The sequence below is a fragment of the Simochromis diagramma genome, unplaced genomic scaffold (assembly GCF_900408965.1).
Source record: "Simochromis diagramma unplaced genomic scaffold, fSimDia1.1 OVJJ01000159.1, whole genome shotgun sequence".
Classification (NCBI taxonomy): domain Eukaryota; kingdom Metazoa; phylum Chordata; class Actinopteri; order Cichliformes; family Cichlidae; genus Simochromis; species Simochromis diagramma.
This window is the reverse complement of record NW_024387197.1, coordinates 2,986,990-3,013,832: the sequence shown is the minus strand read 5'-3', so window position 1 is coordinate 3,013,832 and position 26,843 is coordinate 2,986,990. Positions and strand designations below refer to the sequence as shown.

The 26,843-nt window shown below is 42.3% G+C and overlaps 1 protein-coding gene across 3 annotated transcripts; it reads left to right on the top strand.

The window, feature by feature from the left end:
• Positions 1–1,680: 1,680 nt before the first annotated feature.
• Positions 1,681–26,530, top strand: atp2a2a (ATPase sarcoplasmic/endoplasmic reticulum Ca2+ transporting 2a). Of its 3 annotated transcripts, none has more exons than XR_005698604.1 (21): positions 1,681–2,195; positions 3,161–3,178; positions 3,288–3,370; positions 6,292–6,396; positions 7,272–7,410; positions 15,008–15,088; positions 15,583–15,668; positions 15,837–16,301; positions 18,571–18,659; positions 18,738–18,840; positions 19,749–19,880; positions 19,977–20,096; positions 20,192–20,410; positions 20,494–20,829; positions 20,981–21,201; positions 21,387–21,589; positions 21,695–21,780; positions 21,865–21,998; positions 22,113–22,230; positions 23,768–25,351; positions 25,884–26,530. XR_005698604.1 is itself a non-coding variant. In XM_040049995.1 (21 exons), exons 1-21 carry the CDS (start codon positions 2,078–2,080, stop codon positions 25,895–25,897), a joined length of 2,991 nt encoding a protein of 996 aa, XP_039905929.1. In that variant the 5' UTR covers positions 1,682–2,077; the 3' UTR covers positions 25,898–26,530. The 3 variants fall into 3 exon arrangements, 2 of the variants coding, with proteins under 2 accessions (XP_039905927.1, XP_039905929.1); XM_040049995.1 differs by having other exon boundaries at positions 1,682–2,195; positions 23,768–23,888; XM_040049993.1 differs by having other exon boundaries at positions 23,768–26,530.
• The last annotated feature ends 313 nt before the right edge of the window (positions 26,531–26,843 follow it).

Here is a 26,843-nt window from a genome sequence, read left to right as displayed (position 1 = left end):
TGAATCAATTTTGCATCATATCTGAAAGCAAAAACTTTTATTTGGATGATGAAGATTCATATCTTTTTTAGCAGGTAACACGACACACACGTCTGCCCGCTGACTTTTGAGTGTGACACGTCATTCCCAGCAAATGTCTTCATGGATGTTTCAGGGTCTCGACCTCCCCCTCTCCCACAGGAACTTAATCTGTTGTTGACAGCCAATGTTAGTGGCCCTTGTGCCAAACGGATCAAGTGTGCTTTGTAAAAGGCTGCTTGATGTCCAGCTGGCTGGTGCCATGTTATTGTTGTTACAACACCTTGTGCTTCTTGGGACCTTATTAAGACATTAACAGATGATGCACGCCAGTCCTGTAAAACATCTGACAGCACTACCCTCTGAAGACCCCAGAGGAGGGCGGGGGATCCTTTTACACCTTTACAGAAAATTGGACCTTTGTTTTGCAAACACCTTTCACTTTAAACCTTATGTTTTTTTAATGGTATTGGTATGTCTCTGCTACTAGCTGGTGTAAATAAATGTTCCAATTTTCTAAGACCATCTCAATTCCATCCTTTTTTTCTCTCTAATTAAAGCGGTGATACATTAAACGAGCAATGGACTTTTTGTATTTGGATGCCTTCATTCTGTCTGCATGAAGCTGCCTATAAAGCTGTATAAGCACATTTGGGCAGAGCATTGCAAGATTATTGTAGTTAATAAAAACTAAAAAGGTGTGTGGAATGATTTTTTTTTTAGGTAATTAAATATCATATTTGTGAAATTGTGGTAATATTTACTTGAGACTTAAACTGAAAAAAAAATCAAAAAGGCGTCTTTACTTTCAGTCTTTAGCTCTTGCTCGTCCCCTCGTATTACCTGTTTATATATATTTTTTATTAATACAGGACCATCAGGGCTGCCCATGTTCAGTGTTGAATGAAAAGGATATTGAGAGGACATGTATATAATCGCCAATGCTTAAAAAAGATTTTAAAAAGCAAAACCACCACCTTTGCTGCTGCAGAAATCTCCTTGAAATGTCATGTTTCTCTCAAAATATTATAATAAATTTCTGATGTTGTGTTTTTATTGTGATGTACGGAAGAGGATTAGGGCCACTGGAAAAAAAAGAATTCTGACTTTTTTCTCAGAATTCTTTTTTTTTCCAGTGGCCCTAATCCTCTTCCGTAGTAATGTCTATTCTCGACTTGTTTTTGAACAAGCTGTTAAACCTTTCCCCAGAAAAATCTGTCTATTAAACTATTAAACATTTTATACACACACACACACACACACATTATACATATATATATATGCGCCTCTGTTTCAACTTGGACATTCATAAAGCGGTGGAAGGGTATCTTAAGGAATAACTTGTCAGCCGTATAAAGCCAACTGATAGCTCCAGCACGTCACGTGTCACACCACTATAACAGTGTCACCTGCCAGGTACACTGAGGAAGACGTGGCGGGCAATATGAAACACTTAAAATGAATGCATAGTGACCCTACACACTGTACGAAGTGACCCAATCTTCACGGCTTACATAAAACAAACCCCCCGGTATGTCGGCCTCTCATTTCCTGGTTATGTTCCGGTTTTTTTCCGGCTCTCCTTAGCTGACGCGGTCGTCCAATGATATGAGTCCACATGCAGCGCAGGGAAGAGGGGCAGCAGTGAGGCGCTTTGATAAAACCAGACTGTCGGCAGCGCGTGAAGCCACTGAGAGCTGCGCCACGGTGAGGCAGGGTACGGCACGGGAGCACAGAGGAGGACTGGACCGGGTGAATGCAGTCCTCGGCACGGGACGCTGCTGCAGACACTTTCCCACTATTTTCGGACATAACGGGAGGCGCACAGTAACCACGCGGGGAAGAGGAATTTGGCTACAAAATTTCCGTCGTGAAGGAAATCTTAAGAGGGGCCGAGAAGAGAAAGGGACACGTTACACCTCTGTCAGTAGCTGCCGATAGCTATCCGAGCTGACAAAGTCCTCGTTGCTCTAAAAGTCCTCACAGGGTAGGAAGCCACAAGGTATCCTCCACCGGTGTTCTCGGGTACAGCTGAGTGAGAAGGAGCCGTCTATCCGCCATGGAGAACGCTCACACGAAGAGTGTGGAAGAAGTTTACAGTTATTTCAGCGTCAATGAAAGCACAGGACTTTCCCTGGACGAGGTGAAACGACAGCGGGAGAAATGGGGCCTAAACGGTACGACAGCTAAAAACCGCAAAGCGACGGAAAAACAAAAACGCTGCGGCTGCGAACGAGACACTGCGTGAAAGTGTCATGTCACGGTGGCGTGGGCAGCGCGAGCTCAGTTTTTGATATGCGGGGTAAAAGTCGCCGGCATCATCATCAGACCGTATGGTGATTTGGCTGACGTCACCTCGAGGGTTTCCCGTGTTTTACACAGTAACGAGTTAATCATTACTCAGAGGCCGTAGCTGTGCACGGTAACAGTGCGTGAGCCGCCTGTGATCGCGGCCACACTGCTGACAGCAGCGGGGAAATGTGGCGCGGTAGTTTCACACGGTAACCCTGTTGAATGTTCCTGTAATACATGTGCACTGGACACTGAGCAGTGGGTACAGGCTTACTGGACCAACACTGCCAAAGTTAATCTCTCTTGTCCCAGGCTTAAACAGCTGTTTTATATTAATATCAACTGGGAGGCCATGGACGGTATTCCCTCCTAGCTCACTTTGACCTTTGCACTGATTGGATTTTTATTTAAATATTTATTCCTGCTGTGTAATAAAGCATCACTGATGTAAATTATGTACCCTTGTTGGCGCTAGAAATGTGAACATGGGGTCTTGCATATAAAAGTATTAAATAGTTGCAGTGTGATTTCTTTCATGGGTTTAACAGTCAAACAGAGGCGTGCATACAGAAATTCCCCTCTTTTTCACTGTTTATGACTGAATAATCACTGAGCAAAAGTCTCACATGAAACTGAGAATAAGCTGGTGGCTTTGACACCTAAATGTGCCTGAGATTTAGAGCTATGAAAGTAGCGCTCACAAACATGCAGAGAGTTGCTGTTTCTCAAGTGGGAAACTTTTTGTTGTTGTTGTTGTGTTCATATATTACTTATATATATTTATTTATTTTTACTTCTTTACCTGCTTCCTGTATGATCCCCGGATTGACAACCGCATACCCACACACAGAGTTACCAGCGGAGGAAGGTAATCACTGCTGTCACTCACACCACTCCCATCATTTTTATGCTGGCAAGTTTCTGCGATTGGCTTGTTTTTCACTAACTCCCTCCTCTCTCTCTCCCTCTCTTTGCAGGGAAATCTTTATGGGAGCTCGTCCTTGAACAGTTTGAAGATTTGCTCGTTCGAATTCTTCTGCTGGCTGCATGCATATCTTTTGTAAGTATATGCTAGAGCGTTTGTTTTAATGTACCACACAGACTTGCTTTCAGTCATCTCATCCCAAGCTCAGTGAGCTGAAACTGAATTGCGGGCTTCTTCTCGAAATTCAGCTGAGCTTCTTAGTTTTATTCTCAGTGTTAACTCCCCTGTGCTGTCACCCCCTGCGTGTCCGCGTGATGATGTGCTAATCTTAAAGTCAGAAGAAACCTTTTCACATCCTTTAAATAGCTTCCTCTTTCCACCTCTGTCTGAAAGTGTTTACATGAAGCCAAAGCCGCAGATGGGATTATTATAAAGCCCGGTGTCATAAATGGCAGCACATTATTTATTCAGCGCATAGTGCTGAAGTGTGAACGTCTTCAGTTTGTATAACGTGCCTATGGTTACACTCACATATGGGAGCTAAACAGCTGAGAAGGCTAGCAGCCCGTCTGAGGAATGGTGACAACAGCAGTAGCAGCATTGAGTTGCTATCACCATGTGCCAAGTAAGACATTTGAGTCGCCAAGCGTGACTGCTGTGTAATAACTTGCACTCGGTCTCGTCCGGGCCGCAGGCATCCAGTGCTACATGGATATATGTTTGATGGCTTACACTTACATAACAGCGTCACTGCCATGTGTCTGAGCCAATTTATAAGCTAAGTGAAGTGAACATTTCCACATGGTATAAACTATAGATCCACCATGCAGCTTGCAGCCTATAAAATGTACCTGTCAGCTGCAGGGAAGCGACTTTTTAAAACAATCTTTTATGTCAAAGGTGGAATCATGGTTACCTTGCACATCTCTTCTTGTCTCTTAAGTTCTTCTACTGTGTTTAGATAAAATGTAACAAGTAAATGAGAACATGTTCTCTGATCTGCTCCCAAAAGCTAAATTGAGTAAAATAAAAATAAAAGCATTTTGTTTTGCTACATTTTGCTGTCAGATATGGTCGTGCTTTTTTCTTCTTCTTCTTCTTCTTTTTTTTAAAGCAGTCTTTAGCACTGCAAAGATTCATCCTTGCTATTTAATTCTATAAATGACTGCTAACTTAACAGATGGCTGAAGAAGACTTTGATAACTGAGGCTGCCTGTGTGTGTGTGTGAGAGAGAGAGCTGGTAAGAGTGGTGTCAGGTGATACAGAGGTGTCAGTCGCTGCTGTCTGACAGTGGAGCAGAGCACCACTCGAGACCAAATTTGGTTCCTCACCCCTCAGTGGGAGGGCTCTCTATCAGACAGAAGTGCACACCAGCGTCGGTGTATATTTAATGTGTATATAACCATCAAACCTCTTAGAAAACTAAAAACCATATCCAGAAGAATGTGCTTGGATGAGTGATTCACATTCGCCTGCTGCATGTTTAGCTTCTCTTTATGCAAATATCTAATCAGCCAATTACATGGCAGCAATGTCAGAGGGGCTGGTCTGAGTATTTCAGAGTGTATTATTTTAGTTATTATTTTTTTAATTAATTAAAAGTGTGTATGGATTTTAGATGGATGGATTTAATGTTTGAAGAGGCTACTCTGGTTTCTAACACACCACAGTTAACATTTCTTTGCTATTTCCTTACTAATCAATTCATCGACAAGCAGATTGCCATTATATTAAAATGAAGAGGGTAGCTGGTTAGAATAGTATCTTTACATGTATTGTATGCCATGACATACAATAGCGCATTATAAGCACTTCTGTGTTGAGACAGCTATTAAAGCATTATGCTTGCCTTTTTGAATTATGCCATTCAAAGGTCTTTGGCATCCACTGCAGTCAGACACTTGGGTCTTACTGAGGTTGATTGCTTTATACATTATGGCAGATTAACTAATTGCTTGTGACAGACAGAGTAATTTAAAGACCGTTTTCTCAGGAACAGCAAGCCAAATGAGACTCCGGGTCAATATACTGTAATTCTTTTCCTGGCAGTTTTGAGTGTGTGCGTGTAACAATGTTGAGACTGGTCCTTTGGTGTTCGTGATGTGAATTAAGTAAAATTGACAGGCTTAAAGTGTTAACTTAATGGAGGTCTGACCGTGTTAACCCCACAGCTTTCTCCACAGCCACCTGTTTGCATTATTGAATGAATTACTCATGAAGTAGCCTCTGTCCATATACAGCTTAGCCAAGCTTTATAGCTTTCAGAGCAACAGTAAAAACCAGTAATTACAATGTATGTATGTTTATATACCACTGTGCATATGAGTATATAACCAGCTGCTCACAATGAATAGAATAAATCCATTTCTAATGTTTCTAACCTAACTAGGAATTTTAAAGGTCTGCTGTTTACAACAAAACTCTGAACATTGTTATTCCATTTTAAATTGAGGACAAGAATGTGTTGTATTCAGGGATGATATGACATGTATGGATTTTAGCTGTGTGATGGGATATTATTTTCTCCCAGATATTGTATAACAATATGCTGCTGATGATCCTAAATTATTAATAATCTCAGAGTTTAATGTGAAGATTCTGGCAGATGGCTAAATCCTCACATAAAATCAACACGGCAGTATTAAAAAGGGATCTCTTTTTGAAAGAAATAACCAGTCAAGTTTTATCAGAGATATGAGCTTTTAGTTTTTTTTTTTCTTCCATGCAAAAACCGTGGTTAGTTCTTTCTGGATTTTGTCCCCTTTTTGTGAAGCCACAGTGGTAACAGTCGTACTCAGAGACACTTGACTTCTCTTGGATGAGAGCAGAGTTTTGTTTTTGTTTTCCCCGAAAAACTGACACAAAAGCTCACTTCAACTCAAGATTGTATTTGGTCTAAGGTGACCTTACAAAACACATTTCTGGTCATAGGATGATGATGATGTAAGGTTGATTCTGGACAGATGGAGCTGTGCTATATGCAAGCACGAGGCAGGGAGCTCTCTTTTCTGTGAAATGTCTAATAAATACTGATGGTTTATTTGACTTCTTTCAGGTCCTGGCCTGGTTTGAGGAGGGAGAGGAAACTATCACCGCATTTGTGGAGCCTTTTGTAATTCTACTCATTCTTATAGCAAACGCTATCGTCGGCGTGTGGCAGGTGAGAGCATAGCGAATCACGGCTTTGCATTTTTATTCGTACTTAATTCTGTTTTTGGACAGTTTGAGCACTATGTCTGAATATCATCAGGGTTTAGTGCATTTTTGTTGAAAAAAAATCTAATTTCATGAATATAAATGTGGTATTTTTAGCATTTCAAAGCAATGTGTTAAACTACAGTTATATTAGTATTGAAGGCGTGTCAGTGTGAGGAAAAAAATCCTAATAAAGCCGAGCTAAATCAGATGCCACCAATGTGACAGACTTCAAATAAATATCCCTTATCAGTTTACTAATAACCCCTATCAGTTTGATCCTGCGTCCAGTGCAGTGTAATCCAGTGCAACATGATCTGATCATCCAAAATGAAAAAACAAGCTCAAACTGGGTTCCCGATCTCCTTCAGAGGCTCGAGTACTGAAATCTACGTAACAGTACTGCATGTTTAATTAAACATTCCTTGTATCTGCGTTACAGCCCCGCTGTGAGTTGGAGGTTTTACCATTAAACTTCACAGGCAATGCAGAAAAACACTGCACTGAAAGTTATTTTTGTCTCAAAGAAGACTTCCTATTCAAAAGGAACAGGCTGCCGGTTTTCATCAGCAGCCTTTCTCTAGTTATTTATTTATTTTCAAATTGTGTGGGCTTGAGTGATGTTTTTCTTGCTGGTGAAGAGTAAGATTGGAAAATGAGAAAATTTAATACACTTAACACCTAAATGTCCCCAAACACAACCCGAGGAGAGATGCACGCACATCCGGCGAGAACAGTCAGTGCCCCTCCAAAGGAAGCGTCCAGCTTTCTGCAATCGTGATAGTTTGCTGTACAGCAACTCAGAAATATTTGCCCTGAGTCTCATCTTCTTCTCACCAGGAGCGCAATGCTGAAGATGCCATTGAGGCGCTTAAAGAGTATGAACCTGAGATGGGGAAAGTGTACCGACAGGACAGGAAAACTGTGCAGAGGATCAAGGCCAGAGACATCGTGCCTGGTGACATAGTGGAGGTTGCTGGTAAGTTGACCTGCATCCGTAATGCTTTTATACGCGTTGTTTAGGAACAAATAGATTTGGCTTTGACAGACCTTTCTCTCATAAAAGAAGCATCAGGGCATCACATGAACATGATAGAAATAAACCTTGAAATTCACAGAAAATTGGCAATTTAATGCCACAGTTTCACTCTGAAAGAGGCTATTTTTCCTTATGGCTTTTTTTTTTTTAAATATCAGAGACATCTGGTGTTTTCATAAGATAGCACCTCGTCTGTGTTTGGCTCTGCTTCAGGTAATGGTCAGGTCATATGAGTCCAGGTATGGACATGTATTATTTAGCACATGCTCAGACCTCCCCCATCCCCAAGTGCCACTGCAGCAGCACGGTGACTCACCCTGTAAGGCTGATGTATTTTGAGATTTTCCTATTAACCCATTGTCTCAAAGGGCTGCGCACACATGCTGTTAAGGCCCACTTACTGTAACTGTGCGTGTGAGCTTGCAAAGCTTCTAAAGTGTCATCCCAACTCAACACTTTCCCACCCTGCAGTCAGCGCATTTCAGCAGCTGAAATCCTCAGGATGTAAGGCTTTAGTTTTAATAGTGCAGTTTCCCCTACGGCATACAAACGTATGTAATACTGCAGAGGGATGAACGGGAACGCGTGTACGGAGTAATGAGTCCTTCAAACGCTGTCCTGATACTCTGTTTGAACCTAAGCCCCTCAAGTGATGCTTAGCGTTTTGGTGCATCGTGTGGGTTTTATTTTTAGCTTTCATTATGGATTATAGAATGCTGTATTTATAGAGGCAGTGACAGTCGTGAAGATGACAGGTGTCAGCCTCTTCCCCTCCCCTCCTGCTCGGGGGGAACATTGGTACAGCAGGTGACGTGGGACAGTGTTCAGCGGGACTCCTGAGTGACCTTGACAAGGGCACAGAAAGTAGGAGTGATCTGCATTTTAGCATCGCATATCCTTCTAGTTGGGATATGTTTCTATACTATATGTAAATTACTTTCTTGACAGTGCTAATCATGACATGTTAATTTAGGTTCATAAGAAGTTGAGTTCAATTTTTGGCTCCGGTTAAAACAGAAACTTGTGAGTCAGATGCTCTCGCATATTAGAGACCTAGTTATTTAAAAACTCTTGATGAAGGTAGCTGGAGGCTTTGCTGTCAGCAGCTTGAGCGCAACCCAGCAGGGAGACGACTTGGATGCTTTATCCCACAGTCAGGAGTTGCTCATCAGCTCTACTTACTCGCTTGATCCTCCAACTATCCTTTACAATGGTTCCTGTCAGGCTCCCTTTTTTTAATGAATAATATTTTCCTGAAGCTCCAAAGTGACCTTTGCCATGCAGAGGAGGATTGTGATGACGCAGATGCTGGCTGGGAGGCTGCTTAGCTGAGCTGCGATAGAGGACACAGAGATGAACCCTCTGTGGCTGCCTCAGCCGTGAGAAGAATAACCAGCAGCCAAACTGCACGGCTCTCTGTGAGGCTGCTGCCGCTGTGTGTTTAAACGCTGCCTCCTACTCGCTTATCAGCCTCACAGATGAACTCTTACTGAACATACAGTGGAGATGATTACGTTCTGTTAAATGCATTTTTCAGACGTTTATCTAAAGTAGATTTTTGTAATGGTTTTATTAATCAGACATTTACTATAGCATAAATATGAAGCGGTTTTAAAACGAGCAAATGCTGACATTGCTCAACCTAACTAATCCCTAAAAAGTCACATTGTCAGATAACGTGAAGTCCACTGAACTGAAGTCCTTTGCATGTAGCTGTCAGTTTACTTGCTGCTCTGAACACTCAATTGAAACCTTTTTTTCTGCTTTTGGCTCTATTATGACATCAGTGAGGTGAATATGTAAAGATATTTTTCATCCATCCATATTAAGATATGGAGAGCTCAGGTACACAGCTCTAGCTGTAAGCACAGAAGCCCAATCCACCAGGCGTACAAAGCTTGTGTTTGTGAGGGGAGGGGGATCTTAAACAACTGGTTTCAGACAGGATGAGCTGAGAGTCTCAACCAAGCTCCAGTATGAGCTATATAAATAAATACATTTTGAATGTGAGTCATGCAAAGCTACTCTGAAAGAGTCCAAGAATAAAAAAATATGGAGCTGGAAATGAGCGTAATAGCTGCCCCTTAAGGGTTTGCAGATTTGGATGTTTGCCTTTTCTCAGAGCGGCAGAGCTCAGTGTGTTTGTTCCCCGTTGCCTGTGAAATTGTGGAGTCTGGGCTTGTGGAGGGGAGTGCAGGGGGAGGATCTGTCATCTGCTCCTATTGTGCTAGAGAGAGATGACCTTATAGGGAAGTGCTTTGTGAATAACCAAACCGCCCTATCACGCTCAATGCACAGGGACCCTGCCCATCAGCACCAGCACCCTCCACTGAGATTCCAGACACCATGGATAGTATGTGGCATTTAATGTGGTCTGGCAATCGTCCGATGTCACTGAGGGACTGTCTTTTGGCAGAGGCTTCTGACTTTTCAGCAAGGCTGAGAGAAATGGTTTCATCCTGCCAGCCGGAGTAGCGGACTTCAAAAAACTCAACCCTCTGATGTAGTCCAGGAGGGTCACAGGGGTTTCATTCAAACTAAGCAGTGCACTGGTTGAGCTTGGGTTGATAAGAGTATGCATGGAAGTGTCTGAATAAATCACGTGTAACAAAGCTGCCTTAAGGTGCGGCGGTCAACCTTGTTTACCTAAACCGCACTCACGGCTGGGAATCTGTTAGTGCAGTTCAAAATGCTTCATTGAAGACTGATGAGCCCTTTAAGACGGAGCAAACATAAATGCTAATAAAGAGAAATAAAATAATAATAATAATTAAAAACAGATAACAAAGCTGTAAGAAGTTTTAAAAATAGCATTACTGTAGAATAAATGAGGGGGAAATAATATAAACCACACAAATAAATGAACTAGACAAAGCAGGTTAAAAAGAATGATGTAGAATAACATTTTTATTTGTAAAATAAATAGTAATTAAATGTATAATTTATTTAATTAATTAGTAAATAACATTTTAGTGTCTCAGTACTTCCACATGCTGAATTACTAACATAAAAATATGAGAAAAACACCTGGGAAATTAGCAGCAGCAGTCTTTGATGTAAGATGAAGCGATAGAAGCAGGCCTGTACATGTTATGCGCAGTATTTAAATTCGGGGAAGGCCGGGACCAGTGCACATTAAATACTGCAGAACTGGTTCAAGGTGGGATGAGATGTCAGACTTTAAGGAACCGCTTTGATGATGTCACCAATGAGCTTTTGTTTGCTCGTGTCACCTTTTATTGATTCAAGCTTTAAAGCCTATATACAAACTGTACTTTTCTTTTCTTTTCTTTTTTTTGTATACGTCTTGGCCTCTTTCGATGGCAGTGAGTTAAATGTCCACATCTTTGCATGTTTGAAGTAGGCTGTCGTAAATACTCATGTAAATTATTATTATTATGGTTGGATCTATTAGATCAGTACCTGATATGGCATTGTTCTCAGCTCAAATTTAAATTTGCAATGCCGAACATATGGAATTCCTACCATCCTCTGCTTGGCTAATTTTGGCTGGAACTTTAGTGCTCCTGGTCCTGGGATAAGATTTGTTACTATGGCAAGAGAAACACTTGCATGCTATGAAGAGCTCCAGCCAGCTGCTGCTGCTTAAGATTCATACCAGACAAAGAGCAGCAGAGATCCCAGGGAGACAGTGTGGAGATGGTGCTTGCATAACCGGGGTCAAAACTTGACACGTGTTTTGCATCTGTGACAACACAGAAGCAGGAAGTTAGAAAAATGTCACTTCTTAGATTATATTCATATCTCTCTCACCAGGCAGCAGCTAACTAAACATCATTTACTCAGGTCTTGTTTGCTGATCAGGGAAGAAACCCAACTGAATCTCACCCATTACTCTGGAAATGTGCTAGTGCAATGGCCAAAGGGCAAAGGAGACATTGGTACAACAAACTGTCCTTGCAAAAAGTAAACTTGCACAAATGAGACTGGTCGGTTAGGTTTCCCTGCTTTGGACTTCTTCCATTGTTGGTCCCAAATAGAGAAGCAAACTTTTAAACCCAATGAAAGGTTAGTGGCTTATCTGTTATAAACCATTTGCTAAATACCGGATCAGTTTGCATAAATATGTAAATGCAGACAGTGAGGTAGTTAGTCAGAGATGTGCTGGAAAGCTGCATTAAGCTTTGCCTGCTGACTCTTCTGAAACAGCCCACTCTACATGACAGGAGCTCAGGCTTTTGTTCAGCTGCCATCAGCACATGTAGCCTCCTGGCCGGCCCCAAGGAAGCCTGGCCAGCATAACCACTCGCTGTCCCTGAACGCACAGCAGGTGCAAGTGCCAGTCAAAGCTGGTACTTTCAGTTCAGTCATTGCTTTGCCTGTTCTGTTTGTAAGGCACCTCTGGGAGTCATATTGGTGGCGATGTATCACCAGGTCTTAGCTTTCACCACCGTTAAATTTGTAAACCGTTTGAGCCATTGGCAAGCCCTGAGGTGAAGACGTGGTCATGCCTCTGGAAATGCTTGGACTGCTACCAAGTAGGATGTTGACACAAAGGGACAGATGATATATACTCGCTTCACCAGAGCAGGTCTGCAGTGTAACACAGCCTCAAGACAGGTCCAGTGTGTCACGGCATCACAGAGCACTGGTTACTTTGCATGAGAACATCAGTAGGAACCTTTGTTAGCAGGCTGGCCCTCTAGCTCCTGGTGTCTTGGCTCAGCAAAGTTTGTATTTCTTTGAAAGTAATGACGTGACACAGGAAGTGTTATACAGCCAGAAAGGATGCAAGTTTGAGTAAAAGTTAGGTATGGGCAATTCTTTAATTCAATTCTAATGAAATTATTTGACATCTATAATTGAAGTAAAGTGTTACAGCTGTGTAACTAGGACAGTGAATTCAGGGGGCAGCCTTCAGCTCTTCCATATGTGAAGTGTTTTGCTCATTGATTTGTAGCTGACATTTGGTCGCTGGATGCTCCAGGCTCTGGTTGCATAGTTACCCGTGTAATGAATTCCTTGCCCTCGTATAGCTGTCCCTGTTGGTAGTCGCTTCAATTCTTTAGCTCAAAGTTTAACTTCATGTTGCTAATGGTTATTTCTCCTGCCATTGCTACAAGTCGGTGAATTTCACTGACATTTCACGGTCTCTGGTTTGCACATTGTTCTGTGAAAGCTCCCCTTTGGTTTCTAATGTGAAATGTCTTTGAGCCTGTGTCAGGCCATTTGATTCAGGTGCGTGACCTTCTCATAAGCAAATCTTCCATTGCACGTCTGTTTCCACATTGAGATAGTTTAAAGATGCAGCTGAGCTCAACATTTGTCTTCTCAGAAATCCTTTCATTGTCTGCCTTAATTGGCCAGTGCCTGCTGACAGATGAGTGTTTCTGGCACTCGGATGAGTTGATGATCATCCAACTTTACATAGGGTCATGCCTCCCAGTGAGAAATCAACCTTCACAGAGCAGGGGGGCTGGAGTACACATAACTAGAGCAAGGGTCTGCATTGGATTAGACTGTATAGATGCACTCATAAAATATGTTTGCAGCTTCTATTCCAAACATCTATAAGAAACTCCAAGGTAATGCAGACGAGTTGCTCCTGTGTTCTGCATCTTGCCTGTCTCTTCCTGTGGCAATGATGAGAACATGTCTGCCATCGTAGGGCCACATTTAAACCAGATCAGCAGATTGGGAAACAGGTTGAAATTCTTTTTCCTTTTTTGGCTGCATGCGTCAGTGGTCCCATTGCTATTTTCCCCCCTCTCCTCCTTCAAGGCCAAGGCTGGTTTAGCCATACAATACCTCCCTCAGTCTGGATCTGGACACTGGTACATTTGATAAAAATCACTATTTGTTTTTGGGTGAGTTTCCACTTCAGCCTTGTTTAGATGTTTTGTTACATTCTTAGATATTTGGCAGCCTAGTACCGTTTCCTGGATTCTAGCTATATTGTATTCAAGGAGTCTTTTGTAACAATGTGACACAATTTACATTTTTAACTAAGTAGGCCTGTATAAGTAGACTACACCCACAGAACTGTGCCATAGCCTGAGCCATTTCCCCAGTTTCCATTGCCTTTATGTAAGATTAGGAAGCTGAATTGGGTCACTGCAGTTCTGATGTACCCAAATTGGCCATTTCCTTTGAGACTAGCCTTTTATGGCTCACAAGTCCTTCATTTCCTTCTGTCTTTGGTTCTTCTTCTCTTTCCTACACCAATGGCAGCACTCCTTTGCTGCTGTGAGGCATAACAACCACGCTATAGTGAGCTGTGGTTCATAAATTTAGTTTACTCTAAAGCGGAGTTACTGCCTGTAGAAAATAAACACCACCTCATCTGTTAAATCTTCATTTGGCCAGTACACCCACCCACAAATGGTACTGTACAAGCAATGCATGGGTGGAGAGTTAAGAGTGCCCTTTCTCCTTTGTTGTTAGCTTTTGTTTTTTGATTGGATGTGTGATTGAAATCTTTCTCTCACGTGCTAAATCGTTTAGCTTTGAATGTATCCTGGAACTCGTTTGGAGGTAGGCTTTAGCGAAGTGACTGATTCACTGCCTAAGAATTTATGTCTGCCTTTGTCACGCCCTGAAGAAGACACAAGCCCCTGCACATCGATGCTTTTATAACAGGGAAACAGCATATTAACTGGCAGCAATCAAAACATGTACTGTTAGAGTAGGTTGAGCTGCAGTTACTCCAGACATGCTCACTAAAGTATGGGACAAGTTTGAGTATTGCATAGATGTTTGCAGTGTTTTGTAGGTGAAAGTTCATATTTAGCCATATATGCTAAAATTTACCACAAGCTTCTATGTTCGTTACTTAATAAGATGTAGCCTTTTGAAATCGGATGATTCTTTTTAATAAACCATTTACTGCTGAGCCATGCTGATGATAGATGTGCAATACTAGGTTTTACATTATCTTCCTGAAATAGGCAAGAACTTCACTGAAAAAGACCTTTTCTTAATTGCAGCTTCAGTGGTGTCTTCACTGATGCACAAGTCATCCAGGCTTTGCGCACTAATTCACCCATCCCTGTCACAGATGTTGACTTTAACTTGTATGCTCCACTCTTCTTGCATTTAATGTCCATAGTTTGTGGAACTCATTTAATATTTGGTTTAATCAGATCAGAGGAAAGTTTTGAACTTTGCTCCAGTCCATCTTAAATTAGCTCAGGCCCAGACAAGGTGGCAGCATTTCTGAATCTGGTTTACATTACATGTAATGAGTTTTAACTGGGATTTGTGGATGCAGCAACAAACTGGGTTCACTAACAGTTTCTTCCTGAGGCCATGAAGTTATTGCCTCTAGAGAGAAGTGTCTGTTTCCAATGTAGCTCCTCTTAATTGCCCAAAGATAACTACTGCTGTCAGTTTTGTTCCTTATATGCATAGATTGCAATGTATTTTCTCTAAATCTTTTAATATAATTAATCAACTTTAGATGATTTGTAACAATTTTCAGTAGCATTATCTTTGGTTTGATATTTGTATTTGTTCTTCTCATATTCATTTGTATGGGTTTTTCCTCTCTCTCTAATTATGGATCTGCTTTTTGTAGTTGGAGACAAGGTGCCCGCTGACATCCGCATCTGTTCAATCAAATCCACGACCCTCAGGGTAGACCAGTCCATCCTGACTGGTAAGATATTTTTGCTGATGGCAGACATCAAAGTTGACATTTTTTAATTATTTGAATGCTAATCATTGTTAAGTAATGGATAGATAGACTAAAGCTTACCTAATGACAAATGTTATTTTATTCTCTTAGAATAACTGCCCTATGAGATTGTTAATTCATTTTTTTTTTTTAAGCTAAAACACAAGTATCACCACAAAGCCTTTAAAGTAAGTTAAACCGAGGTCAGTCAGTTTGTCTGAATAAATGGTCAAAAAACAAAAAACAAAATTCAACTTGGTCGCTTTGAGTAACTGATGAACAGAATGAGCCCAGAGGTCTGCTGTGACGCTCTTCCCACTTAACACCTTTTTCCTCTGAGACATTCATGTGAATCATCACTGAAAGATGAATAACCAGCACTGCAGATTTGCCTGTGGAGACGACTGGCTGAGCGTTCTTCCTTAAATCATCTACAGAAGAATGCAAGCCGGTTTAACCCTCCTCTGTCCTCGTAGGTGAATCTGTCTCTGTCATCAAACACACCGACCCCGTGCCTGACCCTCGCGCCGTCAATCAAGACAAGAAGAACATGCTCTTCTCTGTAAGCCCGAGTCTGCATGAGTTATCACACACATCCTGCTGATTCCTATTACTTCTTATGTGTTTAGCTTCTGTACACTTCCTGGAAAAACAAGTTTCTGTTATTTGAGGATGTGCGCGATGATATCAGTTGCACTTGAGCCAACACGTATGTGACATGTTCTTTCAGGGTACCAACATTGCTGCAGGGAAGGCTGTGGGTGTGGTTGTTGCCTCTGGCGTTAACACAGAAATTGGTAAGATCCGTGACGAGATGGCAGCCACGGAGCAGGAGAAGACGCCCTTGCAGCAGAAGTTGGATGAATTCGGCGAACAGCTATCCAAGGTCATTTCCATTATCTGCATCGCCGTGTGGATCATCAACATCGGACACTTCAATGACCCCGTCCACGGAGGCTCCTGGATCCGTGGAGCTGTCTACTATTTCAAGATCGCTGTGGCGCTGGCTGTGGCTGCCATCCCTGAAGGTCTTCCCGCTGTCATCACCACCTGCCTGGCCCTGGGCACTCGCCGCATGGCCAAAAAGAACGCCATCGTCCGCAGCCTGCCCTCTGTGGAGACTCTGGGCTGCACCTCTGTCATCTGCTCTGACAAAACAGGAACCTTGACAACCAACCAGATGTCTGTTTGCAGAGTGAGTTTATCTCTCTCCCTCACACACACACAGAAACAGTGTTTTTGCATTACTGAGCAGGTTGGTCGTCAGTCCTTTGTCGTATTTGTTGTCCCTACTTTATGTTTGGATAAGGTGACGGCAGTTTCTTCCATTTATCTATAAAATGCTAATGCTCTCTGTAAGCAGAGAAATGGTAGTTTCTGGTTATTGAGCGAGAAGGCAGCTCGCTTTCACTGCTCTAATCTGCATCGAGCAGTTAGATGACTTACACTACTGCTGTTGCATAACTGACCTTGCGTCACCAAGCTGCAAAGCAGTGAGCTTGTAGTTTCTTTTTCTTCTCTTCCTCTCTCTCTCTGTGAGTGGCACCTCTGTGCTACTTGGCCCCACATAAAAAGGACATTTCAGCATTTATTAAAGTTTAATCCCCTTTAGTTGTCTGTTCACTGCTGTCTCAGAACTTTGCCACCCTTATTCAGGCTGTGCCATTCATTTACAGTTACTGTCAGTTGTTTCAGTCCCTGCACATTGAGTTGGCCGTGATTGAATAGCCTTGTGATTCTGCAGTTACTGTAGTGACTTATCGTAATTCACACAGAGTCGGGACATGCAAACAAAAGCCTTTAAAGAGGTGTGCTCACTGACTTTACACTCATGGTTACTAATAAAAAGCAACGTCTCATTCACTTGAATCATTTATTACAGATATACATTTGCACCCAACATTGTACAATAAAATAATAACAACATAGCAAAAACACCATCTACATTCATGCAGCCTAAATGTAGTTTGTGATTGTACGTCCTTTTTATTAAATCCTTTTCTGACAGACCACGATCATTCCTGAAAGTGTTCAACTGGTTACTGAAATAATTAATGGTTTGCTCTAAATATACTGCAGCAGGGCAGTGCCAGGATTTTATGTCTGGCTAGTCGTTGCAGGAGGGCTTGCTGATTGTCTTCATCCATTTTCTGATATAAGCAGCCTCTGTCTAGCCCTGTTTGTGTGTATACTGTGTGGCTTTGTACATCTTTGTTTGTGAGTGAGCGAAATGATCAAAGCTTCCTGCGGGAGTAGGCCTGGCACTGCGGCGTCTTCCTTTTGGGCACAGCTTCTCTCTTTAGTCAGGCTCCCTGGCAGCTTCTTCTGTTTACTTATGGAGAGAAACTAAACAGCCTTTTCTCACATTAGGCAGCAGGCCACCCAGCCTGCCCCTCACAGAGACACACTCTAACGTTGCAGCCAATTTACTGTCATTTTTTTCTGCTGCAACAGTTATTGTGTACTTTTAATATGAGCTGTAATAAAGAAACAAATCAAGTTTTTCCGACCACATCCCCCCATTGCTTTCAGTCTGTGGATGAGTGTTCATGTTCTCCGCTGTGATTTTTCAGGTTCTGAGTGCTTTCATTGTTTTGTTTTGTTTTTTTTAAAGTTGTCTCCCCCAGTTGTTTCTGGTTTAGCCTTTTAGTTTTTCATAGGCTAACTTTGAAGAATATGAAGAAGTTTGCTTCCTCATTCAAAAGGTCACAAAAACTAATGTTTTTTCTGTTGGTGTAAATTATATTTTTATATAATATACTAATTTGATTATTGCTTTTTTAACCTCTGAATATTTCTTGTATATGTAAAAATATCTTTCATCTTGTGTGACACAAAGGGAATCATCTGCATCAAGAATCTCACTTTAGCTACAGCGTCTCCTTAACTCAAGAGGTCTTCAGCTTTGGTCCCCTCTCAGCACAAATAAATCAAAATAATCATGCCTCACGTCTTAATCTGCATTTGTAGATCAGATGTGGAGGAATGCATTGAAAAAGAAATCTCTGCAATGCATTTATTTTCATCACCTCAGTTTTTGTGCCAGTCCAGATAGAAGGCAGTGGTTGGGCTTCAATCTCCCTGAATCTTGAATCTGGGTGTAATTTATTTTAATTATCTTAAATTATTTTACTATCACAGCTCCTAGATATTTGACTGTTATTACCTTCCAATTAATCTTTTTTTTTTTCCGCTCATTTTTGCTCAGAAGATTCATTTAATGAAAGGATTTTGAGTCTCTGTTAGATTTCATTCACAACCTGAATACTTGCCAAAGTCTTCTAGGATAACAGACAAACAATAGCATCATCTGCAAAGAGCCTAATAATATAATCTTATTTTTTTCCTTTAATCTATTCGAGTTCACTTGGAGGTTTTGTGGTTTGACAGTAAAGACTCTGGTCAAACACTGACATGATCTGTGTGATGTCTTCTAATGTCCCATGGACTCTTCTCATTTCCAGATGTTCATTGTCAACAAAGCTGAAGGGGACAGCTGCTCTCTGTCAGAGTTCACCATCACAGGTTCTACCTACGCCCCCGAGGGTGAAGTGTGAGTACTTTTATAGCTTCTCCATAACTGGCAGATCCTTAAATACATGGAAACATGATGTTCTGTACTTGTCCTCAGGTACCAGGATGGTAAACCAGTGAAATCCTCCCACTATGATGCTTTGGTTGAATTGGCCACAATCTGTGCCCTGTGCAATGACTCCTCGCTGGACTTCAATGAGGTCAGCACCTTTCCTGCTGCTTATTTTATGTGTTTTAGTGCAGTTTTCAGTTCTGGGGGAAAACGATTACATATGACTGCCTGTTTTGCTGCTACCCTTCTATACATTTGGATTTAAGTGAAATAATCTTTTTATGTTCGCTTATAGACTGTATATGAAAGATAGATGCAGCTTCCAGGGTTGAAAAATTCATCAAATTTTAATCTCAGCTGTGATTTTTAGCATCCCACAACTAAATGAGCACAACCGAGTGGTACTGGTCATGTGTGCTACACCAACAGAATGCAAACCAAAGTCTAGTGCTACACAAATCATTGCTTGATGACATACCCGCATGAGCCAATCACAACTTTTCCGTTGATATTAGTAATATACTACAAATAACAGACATTCAGAACAGTCATGATCATTTGCAATACTTCAGATTATGGGCAAATGATGTTTGGAAGAAATGCAAAAACACACTGCAAACTCCAGCATGATGAATTAATGAGGCAAACTAAAACAAAGCAATGGTTGCTAGCATGGATCGTCCAACTTCAGCTCATAAACGGGTCTGTACAGTGTATCCATCGAGCTCACAAAGGCACTGAAATCACCAAAGCAGTCGCACTCCATTTGGCAAAGATATGTGTAAGCTAAACACAGTGAGTAATTAAGGCTTGAGATCCATCATGCAGGTATCGTGAATGACGGAAAACACTATATTTTGCCAGGTGAATAAACACTTTATTCGTCTACAAAGATTAATGAGCAGGAATGTAGCACAATGTCACAGCTCCCCTTCACTCATCATCGAAACAACTACTGGTAGCCTTAACGATGGTTAAATCCTTCTTTGATGCACAGTCTTTGGGCAAATTTAAGATGTTATAGAAAAGAAATGAGTGAAAGTTTGGATGTTTCAGGTGAAGGGGGTGTACGAGAAGGTCGGCGAGGCCACGGAGACCGCGCTGACCTGTCTGGTGGAGAAGATGAATGTCTTCGACACTGAAGTTCACAACCTGTCAAAGATTGACAGAGCCAATGCTTGCAACTCAGTGAGTGACATCAGCTCCCTCACTTGCATGCGCTGCACATTCCCACCGTTCGTGCTCAGCAGCTTTTTCTCACTCTCTGTCTCTTTGTCTGATCAGGTGATCAAACAGCTGATGAAGAAGGAGTTCACCCTGGAGTTCTCAAGAGACCGGAAGTCCATGTCTGTCTACTGCAGCCCAAACAAGTCCCGCTCTACCATGGGCAAAATGTTTGTGAAGGTATACCCAGTGTAATACGTGCAGATGTTCGATCTGCATTCGCTGCAGTCTTCTGCTGTGTTGTTAATGTTTTATGCCTCTCTTCTTCCTCACAGGGAGCCCCAGAGGGAGTCATCGAGAGATGCACTCATGTCAGAGTTGGCAACAGCAAAGTTCCCCTCAGCCAAGGCATCAAGGAAAAGATCATGTCTGTTATCCGTGAGTACGGGACAGGTCGCGACACCCTGAGGTGCTTGGCTCTGGCCACACGAGACAGCCCACCAAAAATGGAGGACATGATACTGTCTGACACTGCCAAATTCATCGAGTATGAGGTGGATATACATTTGCGTAATCTACTTGTAGCACATTCTTTCCAGGAGCAGACTTTCATTTGAATCTTTGTCTCTGTGTCCAGTCTGACCTGACGTTTGTCGGCTGTGTCGGCATGCTGGACCCTCCCAGACAGGAGGTAGCTGCTTCTATCAAACTGTGCCGGCAGGCTGGCATCCGCGTCATCATGATCACCGGGGACAACAAGGGCACAGCTGTGGCTATCTGCCGCCGCATCGGCATCCTGACCGAGGAGGACAATACTGAGCACATGGCTTTCACTGGACGGGAGTTTGATGAGCTCACACTCGATGCCCAGAGGGAGGCTGTGACTTGTGCGCGCTGCTTTGCGCGCGTCGAGCCTTCACATAAATCCAAGATCGTTGAGTTCCTGCAAGGATTCGATGAAATCACTGCTATGGTATGAAGTTTGTCGTACTGATCAAAACTGCCCATTTCTGCGTGAATGGTTCATTCTCTTGGCTTTGTAAGGGTCGTGTTGATTGGGTTGATTTGCTGGTGTTACTGAAGAAAAAGGCAACACTTATTATAAAGAACATGTTTGTGTACAGACCGGTGACGGGGTGAACGATGCCCCTGCGCTGAAGAAGGCAGAGATCGGCATCGCTATGGGCTCTGGCACTGCCGTGGCCAAGTCAGCCTCTGAGATGGTCCTCGCTGATGACAACTTCTCTTCCATAGTGGCCGCCGTTGAAGAAGGCAGAGCTATTTACAATAACATGAAGCAGTTCATCAGATACCTTATCTCTTCCAACGTGGGTGAGGTCGTCTGGTGAGTCTTCTTCAGAGGAGATTAGAGCTCTTTATTGCTCAGTCTTCTGTTTTTTATGAAGCTGAGAAATAAAACCGTTGTTTTACAGCTTTACGTTCACACAGCAATGCTGTTGATAATATTAAGGTCATATTTGCTCCAGTTTATCATTAGCACTTTCTGACTGGAATAGTTTCTCCTGACAGCATCTTTCTCACTGCGGCTCTGGGGTTCCCTGAGGCCCTGATTCCTGTCCAGCTGCTCTGGGTCAACCTGGTGACAGACGGCCTCCCTGCCACCGCCCTTGGCTTCAACCCCCCAGATCTGGACATTATGGAAAAGCCTCCTCGCAATGCTAAGGAGCCCCTGATTTCTGGCTGGCTATTCTTCAGATATCTGGCTATTGGAGGTTGACTAAAATTGAGCAGGATTCGAGCTGTCTTGTTTTTTTGTTTTTTTTTTCCTGCAGTACATCCAGTGAGTAATATGATGATTTTGCTGTCTTTGCTTCCAGGCTACGTAGGTGCTGCCACTGTGGGAGCTGCTGCGTGGTGGTTTACAATCTCTGATGATGGACCGCAGGTCACTCTGTACCAGCTGGTAAGTACGTCTGTCTGAGAGAACATCCTTCAGCTTCCCTCCGCTCTTTGCCTCCCCCTCACTCTCCCCTCTTCCTCCACACAGAGCCACTTCCTCCAGTGTGGCCCAGACAACCCAGAGTTTGACGGCTTGGACTGCCACGTGTTTGAGTCACCCTACCCGATGACCATGGCCCTGTCCGTGCTTGTCACCATTGAGATGTGCAATGCTCTGAACAGGTAAGGGTATTTTTAAAGAGTGGAGGAGTTCTCATGAAAGAACCATTTGCAATGACACGATGATAGACAGATTGTATAACCAGATCCACCATCTGTGCGCTCCCTCCTGTCCAGCCTGTCAGAGAACCAGTCCCTGCTGCGGATGCCTCCCTGGGAGAACATTTGGCTGCTAGGGGCCATCTGTCTCTCCATGTCTCTCCACTTCCTCATCCTCTATGTGGAACCTCTGCCTGTAAGTTTAAAAAATAAGATGATGACATTGGCACAAGTCAAAGTGATCTGTCTGCTGCAGTTTTGGTCTTTATGTGGATTTTGATGCCCTCTAGTGGCCATTTATTATTGTTTGTTAGGGGGAAAATGACCTTGAAAGGTGGAGCATGAGGGGGGGAAACAGATCCAAATAACTTTATTTGACCTCCTAGGACCTGGTGTCCACATATGGACATCACATTTTGGGTTGTCTAGACCACAACACTAACTTTTGCTCTACGAGGGCCTGATGTCCTCTTCTCAGAAACTACATTGGCTAAAAAGATAATTCTTTATTTTTACATTCATCAGGTCCCGATCAGCCCAAATAGCAAAGAGAAATTAAAAATGCATGCCATGAAAGAGTTTGGGTCTTAGGAGGTTAAAGTGGAAATTCACTCCCAGTTCAGGCTAATGTTACCGGCTGCATAGCTTTGAACATTAAAAATGTGGGATGGAGCAGGCGTGGATATGTGAGGCCAGTTTCTCTGTAACATTTAAAGTGAAAAATGATGAGCAACACAGAATCACAAGGCACCGCTGCCACAGGGGGATCTTTGGACATGGAGGGCTTTCCCTCCATAATCCTCTGAAGTGGACATCAGTGTGGTGAAGTACCATTTGTATCCAGGCCAAACTGATTAGAGCCTTTGGCTTCAGCTTCAGAATGGCCAAAGATGAAGCTCTCAGAGCTGAGGCAATGCGAGTGCAAGAGAGGGATATGACTGCTGGTTTGGAGGGAAAGAGAGCAGTCTGCTGGTACTTTACAGACTTTAAAAGCAAAGTGTTAAACAATGTGCCAACATTTTAAAATAAATAATTAGTAAATAACAGTGTAAACTCCTGCAGAGGATGAATATCCATTAGTATACTTTCCATAGTTAGAGCCACTTACAAGCGAGGGATGGGGTGTGGATGGCCCACCTGTGATTACTGGGTGTTGTCAGGATGGGCTTTGGAAGTTTAAGGATTATTTAAAACAGCAGATGCCAGATAGAGCCATTTTCATCTGAAATGTAAATTTGTGTTTTTTGGAAAGAAATATCAATACTATACCAGTACTGATGTATTTGATGACAGTACAGTACTCTCTGACTGCCCTACATTTTCAGATACTTCATAGAAATTATTGGGACCACCTTGAAATAAAGGAACAGTATTTGAGTTTAAACATAAAAAAAAACATAACTCTGTATATGTTAGACATTTTATCTGGTAGGGAATAAACACCCAGGTGATCTCTTCACCGCTGTTTCCCATCTTTGAGGCTGACCATCTCCTGTGTCCAGCTACACATTGAGTGTACTGACATAAGAGCCGTGTTGATCGATCGACTCTGAGCTCATCACAAAGCAGTGTATTTTTATAAAAGCTGAATAAACGTCACCACACACTTCTTACGGTCATGTAGAAAACATTGGTAGAGTTTTATGTGTTACCCATGCGGTGATAATCCTCATAAATCTTTATCTCGCTCTCTTTAAAAAGCAGCTGTAAGTTATTTGCGTATTCCCTCCCAGGTCATCTTCCAGATCACCCCTCTGGATATGACCCAGTGGTTGATGGTGCTGAAGATCTCGATGCCCGTCATTCTCCTGGACGAGCTGCTTAAGTTTATGGCCAGGAACTACTTGGAATTCGGTAAACAACTGGAGAAGCCGACAAGCAAAGGCTGCTCTCTGTCTGCATGCGCCGAGGGAATCTCCTGGCCCTTTGTGGCCATCTCCCTGCCCCTGGTGCTGTGGATCTACAGCACCGACACTAACGTGTCTGCCATCTTGTGGCCCTGACTGACTCCAGTACACTACCCTCCTTGTGCACCAGTGTGAAGTGGACATTAACGCACACATCTAACACAGTTACATTAACTCGGAACAAATTACAGCAACAGCATTTACACCTTCTCCAACCGCTGTCAGAACGCCTCTGTTAAGTACATTTAGACTTGCACATATTTTTGGGTGGCCGGTGCTCGAGTAATATTTTACCGACATGATTTATGTTCCATGTTACCATTGTGCTTTTCTCTGTTTTGACCCCCTTTGAGAATAGCTAGAGAAGCCCACTGCGTTGGAGCGACATGTTGAGCTGTACAGAGAGAATTTATTTACTATTCTGTAATAATTAATATTTTATAATTTGGGGAATGGAGATTTCTGAGGACTGCGTAGTTTAGTTCAATACTAATTTAGGGGCAAAGACTTTCAGCAGAATACATTTGCCCAAGCATGAATCACATTTTGCATCGTACTCATTCATTATTTTCTGCAGTAGGCAGAGCACAGCTACCTCAGTGCTGCTGATTTGACCATAATGACCCATTTGTCCAAGCTGTCATTTCATATGTGATCATTTGAAGTGTTGAGGTAAGCACCAGTAGAGTCAAAATCTTCACATGTATTTTAATGTGCATATATATATAGAGAGAGAGAGATATATCGATATATCTATCTATATATAGATATATCTATCTATATCTAGATATAGATCTATATCTAGATATAGATAGATAGATATTTTTGTGTTCCTCTGTTATTTGAGGGAAGAGGGGACAAAGACATGTTACCAGCTTGATTTTGAGTAAATTCTTGGTACAGCCTGTTGTTAAATTTATTTACTTGAAGAAAACACATTTGTCTGTGTTGTGTGTGTGTGTGTGTGTGTGTGGGGGGGGGGGGGGGTGTTGTTTTTGGGTTGTTGTTGTTTTTTTAAAGTTAAATCTATGAGATTCATTCTAAGGTTTCAGTCCTAATTTTGTGTGTTAACGACAGTAATCTTTATGTATGTAAAATGTGCACATACTGTACTTGAATATGTAAAAAGGCACCAAGAAGCTGTTAGTCTTGCAAACTGAGCACAACGTGGACGGTTTGATAGGCGCTCAGACCTCTGATTGGCTGCTGTCGGAGGCGTGTGTATATCTGTACATAGAACACGAAGTAGACTCTATACATTTCATTTCTTCCTGCATACATTCACACCCGTTTACTCAAGCGTAGCCTTTCTGCATGCGCGCTCCGATAGACCAGAGAGTGTTTTTTGTTTTTTAATTTGAAAAGCTAACTGTTGTTTCTTCCCACGCCTTCCCCCTATTTACCTGCAGAGTGAGTACACTTTGACGTGCATGCTAACTACTGCCGCGCTCTCGTCTGTATGGTGGTTGCACACACAGCTTGTCAGTCTGTCATTGCTCGTGTCGAAATGACAGCAATAACTGCTCCTTGTGTTTTATCATGTAAATACTTTAAATGGTACAAAAACAGGAGCTTATAATGTCACTAAGTGCCAGATGCACACTGAGCAGAAATGGGAACCTTGTGCATTTTTAAACGGGCTCAGTGTTACTGCTGGTGCCGCTTATTTTTTGAATGTAGGCTTGCAGCATGTTTGGGCAACTGGCAGAGATGCTGGCATTTAAACGCCCCCACACCGTTACAGGACACGGTGTTGTATGTATTTCTTTTTTGAACTGCATTTGTATGAATCTTCTGCCCTCCTTTATTGCATGGCCTTTATTACTCTGAAATTCATTGAAATGATCTGCTGCTCAGATGCTTTTTACCTTGTTTTGTGATTTCTCGTGTCCATTGATCTGTTTCTTCCTGTCTCCTCTTCTTTTCTTTTTTCCCTTTACAGCAAAGTCCAAGTAAGCCCATCTCTCCTGTAAATTCCTAGCAGAAACTTTGGTTTGGTTTTGTGTTGTGCATGTGTGTTTTTCAGCACATCTTACAAGAGCTGAATGCCAGTGAAGTGATGACAGGGGCTCAGAAAGTTCACACATCATTTTTACAGAATGCCCATAAATGAATGTCTGATGGAAACTAGCCAGTTCCGCCTCATCAGTCCTTCCATCCTCCTGCATGAAGAGCCTTAGATTGCCATACAGTCCTCATGCCTTCATTTTAGACTAAGAGCTTAGTACCTTGTACAGTCAGTTGTACATTATTCTATGGTGCATGTCTGCTCAGTCAGCCATCTGTTTTACCAGACAAATGTAATAGATTATGTATAAGTTCAAAAACACAGTTCATCTTTCCTAAGGAAATACTTTTATGAGATAATAGATTTTTCTTTTTGCTTTACACTGAGATGAGCAGATTTTTTTTGCCAAATCTGGGAAGGCAGGTGTGCAGCGATGCTGATGTTTTACCCTTTTAACGGCAGGCGGTCCCTCCACTGGCATTTTTTGCCAAACTGCTGTACTGTATTTTCAGAAATGATTGTACAACGTATCACATGGACTTTGGTTTCAGGTAAATAAAATTAAAACTGTCATACACTAAGAGTTTGTCGCTGAGTTTTTACTGCTGTCCAGGACGACTGTAACAGGCCACAACAGTATGACTTTATTCTGGAGCATCAGTTTCATTTATCTCTGTTGGCTACCAGTTGTTAGCTCATCATCACCTTCAGAAAAGATGTGCTCAATACTATAAAATGCCTTTTTAGGAATGATCTCGACGCAGCTGTGATCCTGATGCTGGCTGGAAATATGAAGCAGCTGGAATTGAACAAAGGGAAGGGATGTGAATCAACATTTGAATTAATGTGTTTCAGCATCTCATCCCACTGCGTATCTGACCCAAGCCTGTTAAA

Bases quoted from the DNA above. Each gene is read 5' to 3' on its own strand.
- atp2a2a (XM_040049993.1), top strand. From the start codon at position 2,078: ATGGAGAACGCTCACACGAAGAGTGTGGAAGAAGTTTACAGTTATTTC. The intron at 7,411-15,007 runs GTAAGTTGACCT...TGCTTTTTGTAG, and splicing joins TGACATAGTGGAGGTTGCTG to TTGGAGACAAGGTGCCCGCT. The intron at 21,202-21,386 runs GTGAGTCTTCTT...TTCTCCTGACAG, and splicing joins AACGTGGGTGAGGTCGTCTG to CATCTTTCTCACTGCGGCTC.